Consider the following 18,677-nt stretch of genomic DNA (forward strand, 5'->3'; position numbering starts at 1 on the left):
CACTTTCAAAGGTGCATCACCTTTCTCATGTCTAAATAATAACACCCCCAGCCTAAACTTTTCTTGTTTGGCAGATCAAGCTGTCTTTCTTGTTTGACAGATCAAGCTGTCAGTCACTGCTGGCACTTGGCCTACAATCAAGAAGGAAAATGAAGTAGCTTTCTTGTTCTAATGCTGTTTTTAAAACAACAGCTTTGTATTAGTCACCACAGCTACCAAATGTGGGCAGTGGTTCAGGAGAGCTTTCCAAGAGAATTGCTTTCTGCCACTGAAATGTTGGTAAACTCACACTGGCTGTAAGACAGTTTCCAGTCTTTCATTGGGTGCTATGGAAATGTAGTGTGCATTATAGAGAGACACTTCTATTAAACCCTAGCAGCTCATTTGTACTGGAGTCAAACTGCCTAATATTTGTCATCCTGTCCTGCTCTGCCTTGGTCACAGAGTATAGATTTCCCTCATCTGGGAAGGGAGAAACGGCAGCAGTGACTCATGTTTGGCACTTATGTCATTTGACATGAATACCGTTTCCACTGGGGACTTGCAAGACCCAGGCTTGCAGTTTCTTTTGTTTTCTGACTACTTCTCTGGCATCTTCCTACGTGACATTGTGTTTAAAAATGCTAAAAAGGGATGCTCTTGGCATAAGATTCGCACAATTGATTTTCTGCTGTCAGAAGCCACTCAAAGGGGCTTCAGCTCTCCATAAAGCATCCCCCAAATTTGGACAGATTTTTGTTTGCACTGTTTGCCTGAAATGCACTGCACAACAGCATGTCTGTGCTCAGAAACAAACTTCACCTGTGGCAAAGTCACCTTCATGGGCTTGACATAACCCTCCTTTGTGTATACAGGTAACTTTGAGGGCTCCGTGAGCTGGGAAGAACACTGTAAGCTCTGCTTTATCTTCTGAGAAGTAAACTGAAGTGACAAATCACCTGCTGGACACTTTTTATCAGCTCACCCTGTACTGAGATGCTGCTGCTTGGGTCTGAGCTTAGAAATACTGTGGACTTCTCTAAGGGAGCAAATCACTTAAAGCTTTTTGGCAACAAGATGTGATCATCTGCCCATCTGCAGAATGTATTGGCTGGCCACCACCTGGTAGTTGTCAAAAATAGCCATGGAAAGTTGTCTGGCTACTGAATGTGCCAAGGAATGCTGTTGCTCTTTCTTGGTGGCCTGTGATCAGAGGCACGAGCTGATGCTTTGCTTGGCTCTACTCAGCAGATAGATGTTTTAGGACTCTGGTTTTAGCTGTCATCACCAGGCATCATTTGTTGTTGTCTTTACTTCAGACCTCCTCTGGTACATAACAACTATGAGTGGATTTGCTCAAAGGTCAGCCATCTTTCAACACTAGGATGAACCAGATTCTTTTCTCATTTGGCTCCTGCATGGTGCTTTGCTCACTTGGAGTATCCTGCCAGAACCTTAAATAATCTTAAATTATGTGGGATCACTACTGAACTCCCCTACTCCTAGCAGTTTCTTCTGGCTCCCTTAAGCGCTCTGGGTGATGGAACACTGGGAGCGTGTAGCGTTAAAACAAGTGAGCATAAGCATTCTGTTACTTACATCTTCCTCCAAAAGAGCTGATAAAGAAGCTCCTCTTTGGGGTGGGTGAAAATAGATAGAGATAATATTTGCAATTATCTGTGCAGATGCCTGACTACAACTTATACAGCTTGTCCTTGACTTTATGTTTAGCATTAAATGTGAAGGGAGAATTACATAGGCTGCACGGGGCTGTGGCCTACCTTCCTGCTTTGGGGATAGGCTGGCTTGTGCTGGGAGTGATGGTAAAGCAGGCAAACTCCTCCATGCAGGTTTTTTTCCCTGCCAACATGAGCCCAGTGTTGCCTGCATCCATCATGCGAGGGCACGCTCTTAACACATGCCACTGCTTAGGTACTTGGTTGAAATGTAGAGTCTGCTACTGTTTTTATGCCTTGAACCAACCCTTCTATTCTGATGGCTTCATTAATAGCACAACAAGGATTGATAAACTCATGAGGGCTTTTCCTGGCAAACAGGAAGGTAGGAGGAAAGTGTCTCACTCAGAAAGTTCACCCATGTCAGAGAATGGAGAGATGCAGTGCCTGAGCTGAGCCACACCTGAAGTCACAAGTATTTAACCAGATCACATTTTACTTTTGCTTTTTTTTTTTCCCTAAGCAGACAAGGACAGTATTTCATTTGCTGATACTGCTTCTGTTTCTGTTTGCAGTCAGATACAGGTACTGCTTGGATACCTGTGATCAATGAAGGAATGATTGCCACAGTTACAGATCAACAACAATGTACCTCCCATTTTAGGCACAATTATGCTGTGGTATCTAAAAAAAGAGGATATTGCCTGAAGGGTCATGGTGTGTGAATTTTCTTATTTACTCAAGTGACTCTAAATATTTCCTTTTTTGCAATGACTCAGCTTCTCAGCTATGGGATTTTGAATGACCTGTTTAGTGCCTGATTCAACATTAACTAACACAGTGGAAAAAATTTCTGTTTGTATAAGGGAATATTCACATCAGATCCTTTATTAGCCATGCAAAGATCAAATGAACAGCCATACCTCTTAAGTGCTGTTTTTTTAAATGAAGTTTACAGTAAATTTTAAACTTTGTGATTTTTGAAGTGTGATCAAAATAAAAAAGCTTAAATTTATAACTGAAAAGATTTTATTTTGAGGATGTATTTACAGTGGCTGTTATATTACCATTCCTTTTTCTTTAGAATAAGAAAAGCCAAGATATTGTTTCACCACCAAAAATTCACTCAATATTCTCTCAGGGATGAAAACATGAACAATCAAAGCAATTAAATGGTATAGCACAGAATAAAATTGAATAGACAATTTCAGTTGGAAGGGATCTACAGTGATCATTTCATCCTGATCACTCTGAGCTCACCAAAAGTTAAGAGATGTTTTTAAGGGCATTTTCCAAATTCCTCTTATGCGCTGATAAGCCTGAATCATTGACCACATCCCTGGGAAGTCTGTTTCAATGGCTGACCACCCTCTTGGTAAAGAAATGCTTCCCAGTGCCCAGTCTAAGTCTGCCCTGTTATCCATTCTCTTTTAAGAATCCATAAAAGAGGTCCTACCTTCAGTAAGTCAAGTAAATCAGATTGTGATTAATTAGAAAGAGAGGGAAAAAACTTATCCTTAAGTAATTTTGCAGATCCACAGCTGGTTTTGAGAGGCAAAGTTAATTCTTCACAAAGTAGAACACTTCAGTTTGACAATGACTGGATTCTGTGCAATTCCTTGTGTGTGACTTAAACAAGTTTCCACAGGGCACTGTTTCAAGAAGTGCACATAAATTGATGAGGTCCAAACACCAAAAATTATGTGTTACCTTGTTATTTGTTACTTTATTCCCTCTTCCAAATCCCAAAGAACGACCTGCATTTGCCATGAAACACTTCTGCCAGCATTTGTGATATCTTATGTCATGATGGACAAAATATATAACATGGGTTAAGTGAAAACATACTTTAGAAACCCTCAGCTTTCTCCTTTTCTTTACCATTGCCTCTGAGAGCTCATTTGCCAGAAAATATTAAGCAGTTTGTAGTAAGAGGGAAATGTTTTTCCTGAAATATTCAATGGCACTCGAGAATTTCCTGGATTCCCATTCTCTCATTCTCATGTGATTGCTGTACCAAATGAAGCCCAGTGCCATACTCAGAGTATGAGTAGCTTGTAAGGGTACCCAGGGCAGCTGTCTGGATTTGGGTCATGAGAGAAGCCCACTTAACTAAGGTAGATGGCATGTGAGTCATCTGAACTGTCAGGAAGAAGGCAAAATTAGAGAAGCTTTAATTTCTGCTTTGAGTGTCTTTGGATTTAATAACATTTATAGGAACATTATCTGTGCTTCCAGCAACTTTCCAGAGACAGTTTAAAATCTGTTGCTGGTGGTCGAGTATTTGCATCTGCCTGAATGCAGGACATTTTCGCCAGAACCACATACCCATCTGGCTGGCTTTTAATTAAGTATGTGAAAATAATTTATGATTCCATATGGAGCTGTTGATGCTTTGTAGATTGTATGACTTTAGGGGCATATCATAGCCAACACCTATGAAGAGATGTAGATAATGATTTCTTCAGTACCTTTCCTATGGAAAGTGCCATATTTGTAATGCCATAGTGGACTCCTCATATTTAAATTTAATAAAATATCTACAGTTACTGACAGGGTTACTTCTGTTGATGTGAGCAGCTACCCCATGCAATGCCAAGACTACCATGAATATTTGTATTTTCACCCACATATCCACTTGATTTTGTCTTCTTAAAGACTCTTGCTTTATTTATGACCATCTCTAGTTTTTTTCTCAGAAATACCCATTAGGATGGTAACATTCACAAGTCTTACCTAATTCTGAAAAAAGCTGAAGTTGTTCTGACACTTCTCTAGGCATTTTAGTATCTCAAATGTATAGTCTTTCTTTAAGAATAGTTGCTAAATAAAACTGCACCTCTATCTACTTGCACCTCTATTTTCAGTCAGTTCTTGTCTGCCTAAGTGTAATCAAGATAATTTTGTATGTAATTTCTATTTGCTTTCTTATAAGACCACTGTGAACATTGCGGTCATTTGGAGAACAATACTGCCTTAATAGTGATGCAAAGATGCAAAGTCCTATTTTGAACCTTTTCCTTAGTGAGATGATATGCATTGTGAAAAGTTTTTCTGTGGTTTCAGCCAAGTATACCTTCTACTACAAGGCTAGCAAGAAGAAAATAAATCATTGTTTACACTAAAATATTGAATAAATCACTGAGCAGAATATGAAGAAAGATAATTTTTCTCAGGCCAGAAAGATTAAGTTTATGGGTACAGTCATGCCAGGATTCAATACTGAAGTATTTGTGGTTGATTTCCACTGCTGGGAGAGAAAGTGCAATACCCCTTTCCACAGAAATCAAGATACTGCTTGGAAAATGGCGTGTTTGTGTTTTAATAATTTATTTTTGCTTACATCTCAGACCTGGACATCATCCTATGCTGGGCACAGGACTTCAGAGCTCCAAAATGCAGTTATTCAAGAAACTGGAATAAACTTGGCTGACTTCTTGCTTTTGTCCTGCTTTTAAGCCTATTGAAATGTGATAAAAAGAAAAGGAGATATACAGGTTGCCCCTGTGTGTTCCACATCCTTGGGAAGAAATTATCTTCAGTTTAGAAACCTCTTCACTTTCTGTCTTTTCCTGGAGAATCCATGGAAGACTGCAGGAAAAACAGTATCTGACTGCAGAGTGGTCCCCCTGTGCTACAGTACTGAGAAAGGCGCAATTGTCTTTCAGTGCAGGGAATTTTTCTCCTCTAAGCTAAGAAATACCTAATTTCTCTCAGAAAGGAGAAAAATAGGATGATGAAAAAGCAGTTCCTATATTTTATTGGTCCAAATAAAAAGAGGTTTTTTTTTCCTCCTATATTAAAGCATAGAAAATATCCAAGTTTTCCATAAAATCTGTGACAGGGCTCCATGCTTACAGCAGTAGCATCTCTGGGTGAACTGGAGCCTTTGTAGCTGTGCTTCAGCAGCCAAGTGCTTGCTCCCAGCGTCATGGGACTCCCAGCCTGGCTCGGGAAGATCCTGTTTTCAATCTGGCTGAGCTCAGCCAGCTCTGAGCCCAGGCCAGGAGCGTGGAGCTGTGTGAATACCCCCTCACACGTGTGCTGCGAGGTGCCTTGGGCAATGCAAGGGACTCTGTGCAGCCAGGACCTCTTGGTGCATCTGGGAGTGTTAAACGTGTGACGGCACCAGGGTCAGTCGCTGTGAGTGCCCTGTGTCCCAGGAACAATCCCAGTGCCCAGCAGCAGGCTGCCTGCTAGGAATGTGGGACTCCCCAGCCCTGCCTGGCATCTGCCAGGCACAGCAGCATCTTGCAAAGGCCAAAAGAGACCAAGACTGCAAACTCTGCATGTTTCAGAGCTCTGGAAGAATATTATAAGAAATTATGCACCTTTGATAACCATAAAACTAATAGGAAAAAATGAGGAAGAATATCTTTAATTTCAACGTTGTAAATTCCAGCTCGGTTTGATGATGAGCTGTGTCAAAGCTGTGGAGCTGCACTCCCTAGAGAACAGAGATGCTTGTGTGCCTTCAAAAACTCATTATAAATCCTTCCACAGGGGGAAAAATAAATTAAAACCAGTCCAAGCACCTGATCATTGTGTAAAACAGAAGGGTAAAAATGAACTTCAAAATGCAGAAGTAACATAATTTCTACGGTCAGCTGTAATATGGAGCTAACAGCTGGCCAGAGGACAAGCAGATAATGCCCAGTGCTGATGACTTGGATGGGTTTAGAGTGCAGTTCCCAGGATGCTCTGGGACCCTGCTGTCCTGATTTTAGCTGGGATAGTTAATTTTCTTCCTAGTAGCTGGTGCCATGCTGTGTTTTGGATTTAGGGTGAGAACAATGTTGATAATACACTGATGTTTTGCTGAGCAGTGCTTACTCTAAGTCAAGGACTTTTCAGCTTCTCACACCACACCATTTTGAGAAGGCTGGGGGGCACAAGGAGATGGGAGGGGACACAGCTGGATCAGCTGACCCCAACTGCCTAAAGGGATATTCCACACCTTATGACATCATGCTCAGTATCTAAACATGGGAGCTATCTCGGCATTGGTCAGTGGGTGGTGAACAATTGCATTGTGCATCCCTTTTTTGTATAAAATTATTTTTATAATCATCATCATCATCACCTTTCCATTTCTGTCCTATAAAACTGTCAACTAATGAATTTTACTTTTTACTTCCCAGTTTTCTCCTCCATCACACTGATGGGAGGGAGTGAGCCAGCAGCTGTGTTGTGTTTAGCTGCCTGCTGGATTAAACAATGGCATCCATGCGTGGATCACTTTTCCACAGGACCCCTCCTGAGGTTCCAGGGATTGGGGAAATTCAGAGCAGAAGCAGCATCCCCAGCTTCACCTTTGTTCTCTCCCAGCTTGGCTGCTGCTGCCAGTTTGCTGTTGTCTCTCAGAGGCAGCCATCAGCCTCCTCCTTCTCTCTATTTCCCAGATGACATCTTTCCCTACAGCTCTGCTGCAGGCTGTGCCTGCATGGACAAACACCCAAGGAGATGATGGGTGAGTCAGGCTCCCTCCAGCATTGGTAGGGTGTCCTAGGATCATGGCACAAGGTAGACTGAGCTGGCCCTTCATGGGGACATCCAAGGTCTGACAGAAACTGTTAATCTGAGCACAGACTGTGTTTTGCAAGCAAGCAGCTGTGCTGCCTCCAGACTCGTCCCTGGAGGCAGAGATGTGCTCTCATGCAGTGCTCCCAGGCTAATACCTGTGTCAGGAAAACATGCAATCTGTGCAACCAGTTCATGGACAGCTCTTCATATGCCACCGCACTCCACCATTTATTTCATCATTTGCAAAGATCTAAGTGTAAAACAGTGCAGGAAGGGATGTTCCAGTTTCTTATGCCTTGAGCATCACCCTTTTTCAGCCTATACAAAATCCATCCAAAGAGCAGCGATGTTTTCCTGCTTCCATCCAGCATTTGGGAGAGCTGGTTCACACTTGCTAGGAGCAGGAATCAGCCTCTAAGCTCCAGACTAAGGAGCAGGTAATATTAACCTGTTTATTCATATGGCTACCCTATCCTTCAGTTTCCTTTAAATGTCTGCCCAATGCTGTATTTTTAAGGAAATGTAGCAAAAGCAATGAATTTTGCCCAAGGGAAAAGTGTTATTTTTATGTTTTATATGAACCCAAGACCATATTTTAGGGTAAATATAGAATATCAGATTCCACATACCAAGATTTCAGGATTCTGCAGAGGTTGAAAGGCTCTTCAAAATAAAATTTACTATCTGTAGTTGCCTATTAAATAATAAGAGATTGCCATCTTCTGGCTAGAATCAGTTGTACATGAGGATATTTGCCAACTTTTGTGAATACGTAGAAATTATTATTTAAATAACTTATTGGAAACCTGTGTATTTTAAGAGCTAATGTTTTAAAAATTTATTTTGATAGGGTGAACATATTTTTCAAAGTTTGTATAAAAATCCATTGCAACTACAATAGCTAAAAGAAATCTAAGTTGTAGCTTGACTATTTCCTTATATCACACTTGTCTGGGCTGTATCTGGGATAATGCCATGTTTCCATCTTCAAGAGTTTCCCAGGATCTCCCTTTTCTGTGACCCATTTCACCAAAGCCAAAGTGTTACATCAGGAAGACATTTTCCAGCAGCTATTTATTGCCATCCAAAAGAAGGGGAACATGGCATTATATTGTAGACTTGAAGCAAGCAAATGTTTCCCTAAGTAAATTCCCATGGTCTTTGAATAGTAAAAGGAATCTCCATGGATTTCCCTGGAGGAAAAATAAAAGATCAGATGGCATCAGAGGTTCAGCATAGCACTGGAAGTAAGAATGGCTAGAGCACAGGCATTTTACTGTACATTGGAGAACCCCTAATCCATGTCACAATCCAAGCATATTCTGGTTCCTATTGCTCACAGAGCTATGGATAACACACACACACACACACACACACACACATATATATATATATATATATATATATTATGTAGGCTGGATTTTAGGTTCCTCTGTTTTATGCCCTATTTCCAAGAATTGGTGGTGGGGATGGAGAAAGAGTTCAGTGTTTTTCAAGGGAGACAGCTTCAAGGATGACTATGCTCACTCCTTCACTGGGAGATGAAAACTACTTTTCAAATGTGACATTTGTTTCACAGTTCATTTAGCCCCTAATCAGCTGATGGTTTCTGATGTAGCTTCTTTTGCCCTTCCCTGCATTCCAGACATTGCTTTTATCATTTTCTCAGTCTTTCTTCTGAGCTGGCTGCTGTGTACTATGTTGCTTTCTAGACATATTTGAAGCTTCAGTAATGCATGAATTATCATAGTCAGGAGTGCTTCTGATGGTGGTGTTGCAATAATTGTAATTCTACCTGCTCCATGTTCCACACAAGAATATCAGTCCTTTCTTTGGATTTATAGCTACTGCTCGTCATACCACTCCTGTTACAGAGGAGTTAAACCTGAAAATGTCTGGACTCAGGCTTCAAATTTCAAAACCACCATCCACCTTATATAAAGACCCTTATGTAAAGTGTAAACTGCACAGCAGATGAAATGGATATTCTTCAGAGGAAATCCTTGTAATCAATCCCTGGTGTATTTAGAGACGCTCCCCCTTGTAAACTCTGACCACTGCATGGCAGTATTGCACCAACATCACTGTATTACCAGACCTGAGGAAAGTTGCCTAAAATTATCCCAATATCACCCTGATCACTTCTGCCGAGTGAATGTCTCCTCTTCCCGCTGCTGGAATATGCTCAGAATAGATTAGGTAGTGCAAGATGGATGTGGGGGCCTGCCTGTTCCTGTGCAATCTTTGCTTCTCTCCATCAGAACTTGATGGGAGCATTTGATTTTCCATGATAGGATCTGGCAACAGTGAGATGAGAAAGATGCTCATGCTGCCCTAAGGTCTCACTCCTTCCAGGAGAGGGGAGAGAAGTACTTCTCTTCTCTGCATAATTTAGGTGCTGGGAGTAAAAGTCTTTCCTGTGCTGATCACAGAGCCCATCTCCCTGACAGGGCTGCTGGTTGGCAATCAGGCAGGCAGCTCTGAGTGTGTGTACAATGCTGCTGTACATCAGTCACGTGTTTGGGGATTCTGGAGAGAGGGAATGGGCAGACATTGCTATCTGGCTACAGAAGGGTTAGGATTTTCTTCCAGTCATTCAAAAACAAAGCAACCAAAAACCCACCATGTGACAAGAGGCATGATAACAAAGCGGAAGGAAAAGGCATTGTTTTCAAGTTCTGAACTGGTGGTGGATTTAAACCATACATCCAAACCTCCTGAGTCTGGGAATACTGGGAGGTTGTAGCAGGGCTGGTCTCTTTTCCCAGGTAAAAATTGACTGCAGCAGAGGAAATAGCCTAAAGTTGTCCCAGTGGAGGTTCAGATTGGACATTAGGAAGGAATCCTTCAAAGAAAGGGTAATTTGATATTGGAATGGGGTACCCAGGGATGTGGTGGAGTCACAATCCTTGGATGTGCTTAAGGAAAGACTGGACATGGACTTAGTGCCATGGTCTAGTTGACCATGGGGATGTTTGGATAGGTTAGATTAAATGGTCTTTCCCTACTGTGATTCTGTGACTCTGATATTTGGAAAAATTTCTTCACCAACAGGGTTATCAAGCACTGGAACAGAAGTGGCTGAGTTGCCACCCCTGAAGGTATTTAAAAGATGTGTAGATGCAATGCTTAGGGATGTGGTTTAGTGGTGGAGTTGGCAGCGCTAGGTTAATGATGCCAGGACCCAATGATCTTAAATGTCTCTTCCAACCTAAATGATTCTAGGATTCTATGAATTGGTTTGTGCATAAATTTTGTGGCTTTGGTAGGACCATGAGAAGTGTGACAGGTTTGAGCCATTGCAGTTTGATTACTCAGGCTGTTGCCTCGTGCCAGCTTTGACACAACTGATGAGTTAACCAAGAGGAAATGGAACCCTACCCACGCCTGGAGTGGCAGTCCTTGGACCTACAGAGGTCAGAGGCCAGAAGTGCCTCTCTAGGTATGCTGCACAGCTCTGCCCTGCTTCTGAGCCATCATACAGCCCAGTGAGAGGAGGAAACATCTGTGTGGTGCAATGCCAGTGCTCCAGCCTCCCTCCTGTCCCATGGGGGGGTTCAGACAGCCTAAGGAAAGTGTTCTGCAGTTCAGCAGCAGCTACTCACAGCTCATTGCATGGACTTGGGCATCTACAGTTAATCAAAGAACTTGCTTAATTTTTTTGATCTAAAAGCCCTGAACCCTCTAGTTGCTGTTGAATTAAAAAAAAGCCCTGTCTTACCTGTTTAAAAACCAGGTTTTTTATACTTATATTTTATTATGTTTCAAGAAGATCCTTTATCTGTAGCTACACATGGAGAGAGACCCATGGCAACAATACACTTTTGCTAGCACAAGCAGGGAGGAGCTAGAAAGGCTGTACTGAAGCAAAATATAAGGAAATGGCTATGCTGCAAGTCTCCAGAGATTTCTTTTTGCTGTTAGAGTCTAAATAGGCAGTGTATTTGCAAACAGGTTTTCAAAGCATAGTTATAAATTAATAAAATGAACCGCAGTCCCTCCACTGTTCAAAGATGCACGTGAGCAGGAGCAGAGCATGGTTTGTGACCTGGGGCAGCAGTGCTGTCTGGTTCTTCACTCTTTTCCCTGGTGCAGCCTTGGTACCTGTTGAGAAGCACTTACCAGGCAAAGCCCAGTTCTGCAGCAGGTGAGAGTGTGCTGGAGACCATCCCAGTTGGCACTCTGGGTGTGGACACCGTTTTTTGTGGAGGAAGAGAATTGATCCCCATGGAAGTGATGCAGGTTGCCGTGCTTGGCTCAGCACAAGAAGATTTTTCTTGGCTTGTTCTCTGAGCAACCATAGCCAGGAAGACAAACAGAAAAAGGCCTTGAAGTACTTCCAGAATTTGTTAAATCAATGGACAGGGAAAACTGTAAGTGGCTTGCCATTGGAAAATTAAAACAGAATCCACAAGCCCTCAAGCTAAGATCCTGGACCTTAAATTTAATTACAATAATGTCCTTTTTTTTTTTTTACTGGGGCCTAAAGCAATATACAAACTTTATAGGCTTGGCAACATTGAAGTTCATGTCTTCCAGACTCAACATCTGCTATCTGGCTATCTCCTTGAAAACCTCTGAGAACTATTTTCCATGCCAGGTTTACTTCTGGTAATTTAATGAGAAAGATAAGTAATTTAGGAAAGAAGACCCAGCTGCTATAACAAGTTGGAATACCCATTTCATTCTGTGGTACCGAGTTCTCTGCACATAGAGGTTAGCTCACAGCCTTTCTCCATGTTCAACTTCTGCTGCTTTTTGACTGCAGGCCATTTTTTGGCTCCAAAACAAAATAGTCTGCTAAAATAAAAAACTGACTGTTGCAGACCTGGAGCATCGCTCTGAAAGAGCAAGTAAATGATGTGACTTTGATGACTTCAGATTCTAGATGTAATTCTCTATTGCTTGCCCAATTCCAAATGGGGTCTGATTCAATTTTGCATCTCAGCTCTGTAGCTCAGCAGAAACCAAAGCGATTTTGCTCTTCAATAAATCCTATAAATTAATGTTTTCTACCCTAAAAAAACAGTGTGTTAACACCCAGCATCTTGTTGTAGTTATATATGTATGTATCCAGAGACAGATTATTTACTTTTCCTTCCCCAAATTCCATTTTCCCTCCAATAATGAGTCAGGATTAATGAGTGCATGTGCATGTGTATATAGCTACTTCTTTTTAAATAAACTCAGTGCTAGAGGTCACATTTACAGGCTCAGTTTATATGGTAATCTTTAAAAACAGACAGCCTAAGCACTGGAAAATGCATAGCAGCAGGGATTAGTCCCATATTAGCAGAGAAATAGGCTTGGTTTATTAATAATTGCTTAAGTCTCATTTCCATGCTTTTTTGACTACATTAGGTTTTCTCCTTACATGGGCACCTGCCAGAGGCGTAATGGAGTGAGAGAAGAAACAAGCCCTTTTTCAGTTCACAGAACCCCAATTCTTTATTAATCACAGCTTGCTCACAATGACATACAGGAAAATAGCACTAATGAAGAGTAGAATATGCAGGCAGCAACCTCCAGGGGGGTAGGGACAACTTCAAAACTGCAGCTATTTTGGGGATGATGTGTTAGGTTTGGTGATATTGTACTTGGCACAAGCACCCTGTCTAGTCATTCCTCCTGCTTCAGCCCTCTTAGTCCTAGATGTCTGTCACTAGGTAGGGTTGGCTAACACTGGAGAGTAAAGGTCATGATGAATGGAAGTCAGCAGTGTCATAAAAAAACAATTACAACTGGCTCATGAGTTCCAGGTGAAATATTCCGTAGCCTCTTGTACTATTACGCATGTAATGTGGTAGCATCGGATAAGTATCATAGATCATGGCACCTACGGATAAAGCCACTTGAATGCTATCTATTAGTTGCTCCATCAATAAATTTTCAAGTGGTGAATTAAGCTCACTTTACAATTAGCATTTTTATGGCTGTTTGGCATAATCCAAAACTTGTCATAGCTTGATGGTTACAACGTGCCTCTTAAATTTGTCTCAAACTGATCTTGCTTGATTTCATTCTGTTGCACAGCTGGTTTTGTTGCCTCTCACCTCAAAAAGCAGAAGCAACAAACACTACATGGTAATTCAACCTCAACTGAACAGCAGTACAGAGTCCTGCAGCATAAATTGCATTTGAAAAACCATTTTAAGAGCCTTTTTTCTTGGACAGCTGAACGTGAAGTCACAATACCTGTGATCTAGTCACTGTTTCAAGAAAGCTTATAGATGGTAAAGCAGTCTATGTTATTAGGCAATGACTGGTCTCTAGCACCATAGAACTACTACTGACCTCATGGTGGGTTGGAACGAAAAGTCGCAGGGAATGGAATTAGACATGAGGTGCTTCAAATGAACAGACCCAGCAAATTCAACCGAGTGGAAATAGACAACATCAGAAGCCTGTTACAGGACATGTAAGATTATGAAATAACTTGCATAATGCAATAATTGTATTTTTTAACAAAAATGTAAGTATTTACAAAATAAGATCCAAGTTTTTTAAACATCAAGCAAATCATTCTGCAAAGAGACCGCATTGTTTTTGTTTTTATTTTTTTGTTTCTTTTTAAAGTTTTTTATTGAGTTCTTGATTTTTACCTTTTTTTTAAACCACGTCATACATTTCCCATACTTATATCGCATGATCCATAATAATATAGGCAGGGGGAGTTTACTAATGGTGGGGATGGTTCACATCCACCATTGCTGTTTTCAGCCAGACAGTTCCACCTGGAGCTCCTTGTTTCTACGGACCTCTGCAGCATGCCTCTCCTGGAAAACAAGAAGGGAAAAATCAAATCTTTTTCTCATTCTACCCGCCCAGGGAGCTTCATGCTGACAACCTGTTTAGGTCATTTGATGCTTGTGCAAAACTTGTTTCACAGCACAACCATCTTTAAAAGAAGCAACACAGGAGAGGTGTCATCCACCAGACCAGCCTGAGGCATGTTTTGTATTTACTTTCTATTCCTGCTCTGGAACACAGGCTTTTATCTGATATGGCCTTATAATCCTCAGCACCTCACAGAGTTTCATTTAAAAGGGCCACATAGAGAGGTGCTGCTTGCAGCATAAAATTTGCCATATGCTCACATTTGCCCTTTGAATTCCTGGATATTAAACTAAACATAGGGAAGGATGAGTGAGGAATTAATTGCCTGCACATTGTAGTTACTCTTTTATCTGTAGCATTTAGGAACTGTAATAAAGAACCAAAACTTAGTCTCAACAAGTCAATCTGAACATCTCAAACATCTCCTTGGTCTGAACACTGAAGCTACCTGTCCTCTTGATTCTTTCTCTGGCTATGATGAAAAATACCACCTGTTGTACTAACTTAATCTGTGAATCAGTCCTTCAAAGATCTGTAATACTGAATGCTAGATTTTATAAGGGACTTGTTGCTTGGTGCTCCTATTAACTGCAGTATACAGAAGTTATTTCTGCAGTAGCTTCTAGACACCATCACCTTGGGGCACCCACAGCTCTGTGTGACTTTGGAATACTTGGAACAAGACATTTCACTTATTTTTCTGTATATTAAGTATTCACATTTGATGTTGACAAATTATGTTTGTTTTTGACGTTTTAGTGTTGGCAAATTGGTATTTTTTCATTACTGGTCAGTGCAAATGTTTCCAAGTAAGATACTGTCATCTTTCCTCAGAAGCCTTTCTTGGGTTTCATGCATATATACCATCACATTTCTGTGGAAACAGGGTTTAACAGTCTGTTAACATTAACCTAGGACAGAGATGCATCAGCTGTCCTTCCCACTTCCTCTTGGACCTCAAAGATAACTAATTTGCTTTTCCCTTCATTTTCTTAAGGTCTGGGTATGTGCCTGCAAATGAAGTTAATGCAAAAATGACAACCCTCCTGTTTGTGTAGTTACTTGTAACATCATTCTTTGGATTCTGTTGTTTCTTTCCTACTTTCGAACACTTTTGTCTCCATTAAAGATGTAGAGGTCCTTATGAAGATCTCCTTGAAAACCTCTGAGACCTATTTTCTATAGCCAAATTACTAGTATATTAGAAAGTTCATTATTGAGAGAAAAAAGTGATCACTCATGCAAAACTAATTTTTTCTTAACACTTCTAAATCTTTATTTACATATTTCTCTCCCTTGTGTGAAGTTTTTTGGAGAAGGGCATACTTCATCCTGCATCTAGGGTTTGTGATTCCCTGTTTCCTCTGGCTGTACCAAAGATCTCCATAGGAAAATTTACTCTTTTCCTTGAAGACTTGTGGAAAGATAGACCTCTTTTGCTGTATATGAAAGAATTTTTTCCCCATAATTTTTCATCTTTCTCCTTTGAGAAACAATTAATTACAGACATAGGACCGTTGTTTGATTTGATCCGTGACTTTTCTTAGAAGCTGAAATCTAAACACAAGAGACTTTTCATTTGTTCACAGAACTTCTTAAAAGCTAGAAAACCAACCTTTCTCTAGAGACAGTCCAGCAAAGGGCCACGAGGACTAAGGAGAATCTCTCAGTCTCTGCTGTGAGGAAGGCTGAGAGAACTGGATTGTTCCGTTTGGAGAGAGCTCAGGGGGATCTTACAAATATCTATAAATACCTGAATGAAAGGAACACAGGGCCAGGATCTTTCCAGTGGTGCTCAGTGACATGATCAGGAGCAATGGGAAAAAAACTGAAACCCATGAGGTTTCCTCTGAACATCAGGGAACACTCTTTCATTGTGAAGCCACTGAGCAATGGCACTGGTTGCCCAGAGTGGAATTGAGTCTTCATTCTTGGCGATACTAAAAAGCCACCTGGACATGGTCCTGGGCAACTGGTTCCAAGTGGCCCCCCCTTGAGCCTGGAGTTGGGCCAGATGATCTCCAGAGGGCCCTTCCAACCTCAACCATCCTGTGACTATGTCACTGTAGCACTTCAGTCATTTTTCAAAGTGAGTGGGGGTTTAGACAGGCATCAGTAGCTCTGACGTAAAAGTAGCTCAAGTGTAGCAACTGAGATAAGGATTATGCACAACATCTCTGCAAAATATTGCTTAGCTTTTTCTCTCTAGTCTAAGGTGAGGAGTGATGGTGTGGTTACCTTCTCTTGGAGACGTTCAATAAGAGCAGCTAAATTAGCTTCACGGTTTTCTTTGATCTGTTCCATTTTCAGTATCAGCTTTTCCTCTGCCATTTTGCTAAAGTTATTGTTCTCCTCCAAAGCTTTTTGAAGCACTTCTCGCTCATGTTCTCTCTTCTCTGCCAGATGTTTCAGCACCTGGGCCTCCTGGGACTGGAAACAAGAGACATAGGCTGAGAACATATACTTGTGAGGAGTAAAGCATGTTGCCATGTTGCCAGGGAGCACGGGACCTTGCCATAGGGCAACAGTTCCCTGAGTGTGGAACTTGTGTAAAGCTTGCTGCCTTTTTTAGACAGGTCACTTTGTGACTGAACTCAACTAGCCTCAAAACCATGGGTTTAGAAGCACTGGCTAAATGTGGGGTATATGCCTGAGGCAGCAGCACAGAAATGTCCAAAGCATTTCTGTAAACAAGAAATGCTGATGTGCTGCTGCCCTGGCTCGCCTGGATTGCTGCAGTTGTTGCTCAACCTCTGACAGCTGCAGTCTCTTAGCCACAGGCCTTTTATCTTTAGAGATAGGGACGTGGGGTTGAAGAAATGTACAGTTAAGGCAGATTGCTGGTGCAGGACAGGTGCAATTTCACCCAGGCTGGACTCTTTAATGTGTTTGAATAGTTAATAACCATTTATTGACATGAAAGACAGACAGCATCAATTTGGACAATGTTTTTTCCCATTACATTCATATTTGGATTAATCTAACTGATTAGGAAAGGGGGAGAAGTGTTTTACTGCCTAGACAATAGCAAAAAATTTTAGTTAAAAAAAATTATTTTTTAATTTTTCTTTTTCAAGGAAGATGAAAACTGCAAGTAGGAATGAAACAGATGTAGTCTATGCTTAATATTGTTTTCTTCCTTGTAAACTCACTTCTCATAAGCATAAGCTTTGTTATTTATATTAAATCAAATTTCTAACAGGAAACCACTAATCCTAGGAAGAAAGCCAAAAAACTTGCAGCATTGGCCTATTCTCAAGGCAAGTCTATCTGAAAAGACAGCTGGAAACAATGAACAACAGCATACACTTCTGGATAAAATAAATGAGAAGCAGCATGAGAAGAAACAGAAAAGCAGAGAATGAAATAGAGCACTGGGAGGCTAAATGCGTATTTCAGTGCTGATCCCAAGGCAACTGTGTTGCCATTGTGATCCATAAAAATGAGTTAGTTTATGGCCTAAATTAAGGGTTTTAACTATTAATTACAATTAGTGGTAATGAAATATTTTCAATTCTATCATGTGGCTTTAAATGGACTGAAAAAGGCTGCAATTCTTTTATATGAGCAAGACTCAACTAGGAGAAAACAAATATTTTAATTAAAGTAAGATATGCATAAAACCAAGTGCACTAACAGGGCAAATAAAGCAGATTCCAAAAAAGGCTGCAAAAGGCCAGGTAGAACATCTTGCAGCAAGATATTGGAGTAAAACACATCTGGCTTTGAAAGGCCTGCTTGAGATCATAGGAGAGTGCCACTTCCATCCATCCTTATCACTTCATCCATCCACCATTGTCTCTTAATGAGTTTCACCTCTGGCCTGGCTGCAGGTACAGGCTCATTTCTCAAACTGATCTCTGGAGCACCTGCTGGTAGGAATCCTGGAAAGGCTGGTACCTCCCTGAGACTTCCCTGCTCTTCTCTCCCCTAGAGCATGTGCTGAACAGAGTAGTAGAGCAAGCATTTTTCATGTCTTTGACTCTGTTGTGCCAGATGAAAGATGTTGCAAGTGGGAACAAAGCCCCTCAGATAGATGAAGCCATAAGTAGAGGGAATTTCACTGGTGGAATATGGAAGAAGGATGAACCAAAGACAAGTAGAGCTGGGCAAAGAAGGAATTTTGTAGAGCAATTAAAAAATCATAAGAGCCCCAAAAGTTTAGTAAAAATATCAAAATTTTTAATAATAATATAATAAAAGTAGTTTATTTGAAACAAAATGTCTGATTTCAGATACTTAGTATTTAACAGTTCTTAACTGTAGGTTATTTTACTATGTAAAAAAGTTATTTTAAGACATCTGACGCAATGTAAAACTGAAATAATTAAATATTTTCATCTCTCCCACTTATGCACAAACCTAAGTGGTCCAGTTTGATTATTGCTTGTGAAGTTATTCTGCATTTTCTGTTTCATTTGCTACTCAACAGCAATCTCTCATCTACTTTTGAAAAAGTTATGATCATTAAATTTTGTTTGCTGATATGAATTTTGTGAACACTTTGCTTAAATGATCTAAAAGTAATGGATAATCTGAGAATGCATTTCTCTTCCTGTTGTGAGTTTGAATAGAAAAGACACCATCAGACTAATTATAATGTCCTTTTCCCATGAAACATTTCATAAGTGACTTGTTAATCTGAAAGGCTAACATTTCATG

The 18,677-nt window shown here is 40.7% G+C and overlaps 1 protein-coding gene across 1 annotated transcript in view; it reads right to left on the reverse strand.

The window, feature by feature from the left end:
- Positions 1 to 13,713: 13,713 nt before the first annotated feature.
- Positions 13,714 to 18,677, reverse strand: part of STMN2 (stathmin 2) — a 37,000-nt gene continuing 32,036 nt past the window's right edge. Inside the window, exons 4-5 of the mRNA XM_021550574.2 lie at positions 16,254 to 16,445; positions 13,714 to 13,954 (exon numbers count right to left, since the gene is read on the reverse strand). Coding sequence (XP_021406249.1) covers positions 13,895 to 13,954; positions 16,254 to 16,445 — 252 coding nt within the window. The 3' untranslated portion in view covers positions 13,714 to 13,894. The remainder of the gene's footprint in view (positions 13,955 to 16,253; positions 16,446 to 18,677) is intronic.

This window comes from Lonchura striata, chromosome 1 (assembly GCF_046129695.1).
Source record: "Lonchura striata isolate bLonStr1 chromosome 1, bLonStr1.mat, whole genome shotgun sequence".
NCBI lineage: Eukaryota > Metazoa > Chordata > Aves > Passeriformes > Estrildidae > Lonchura > Lonchura striata.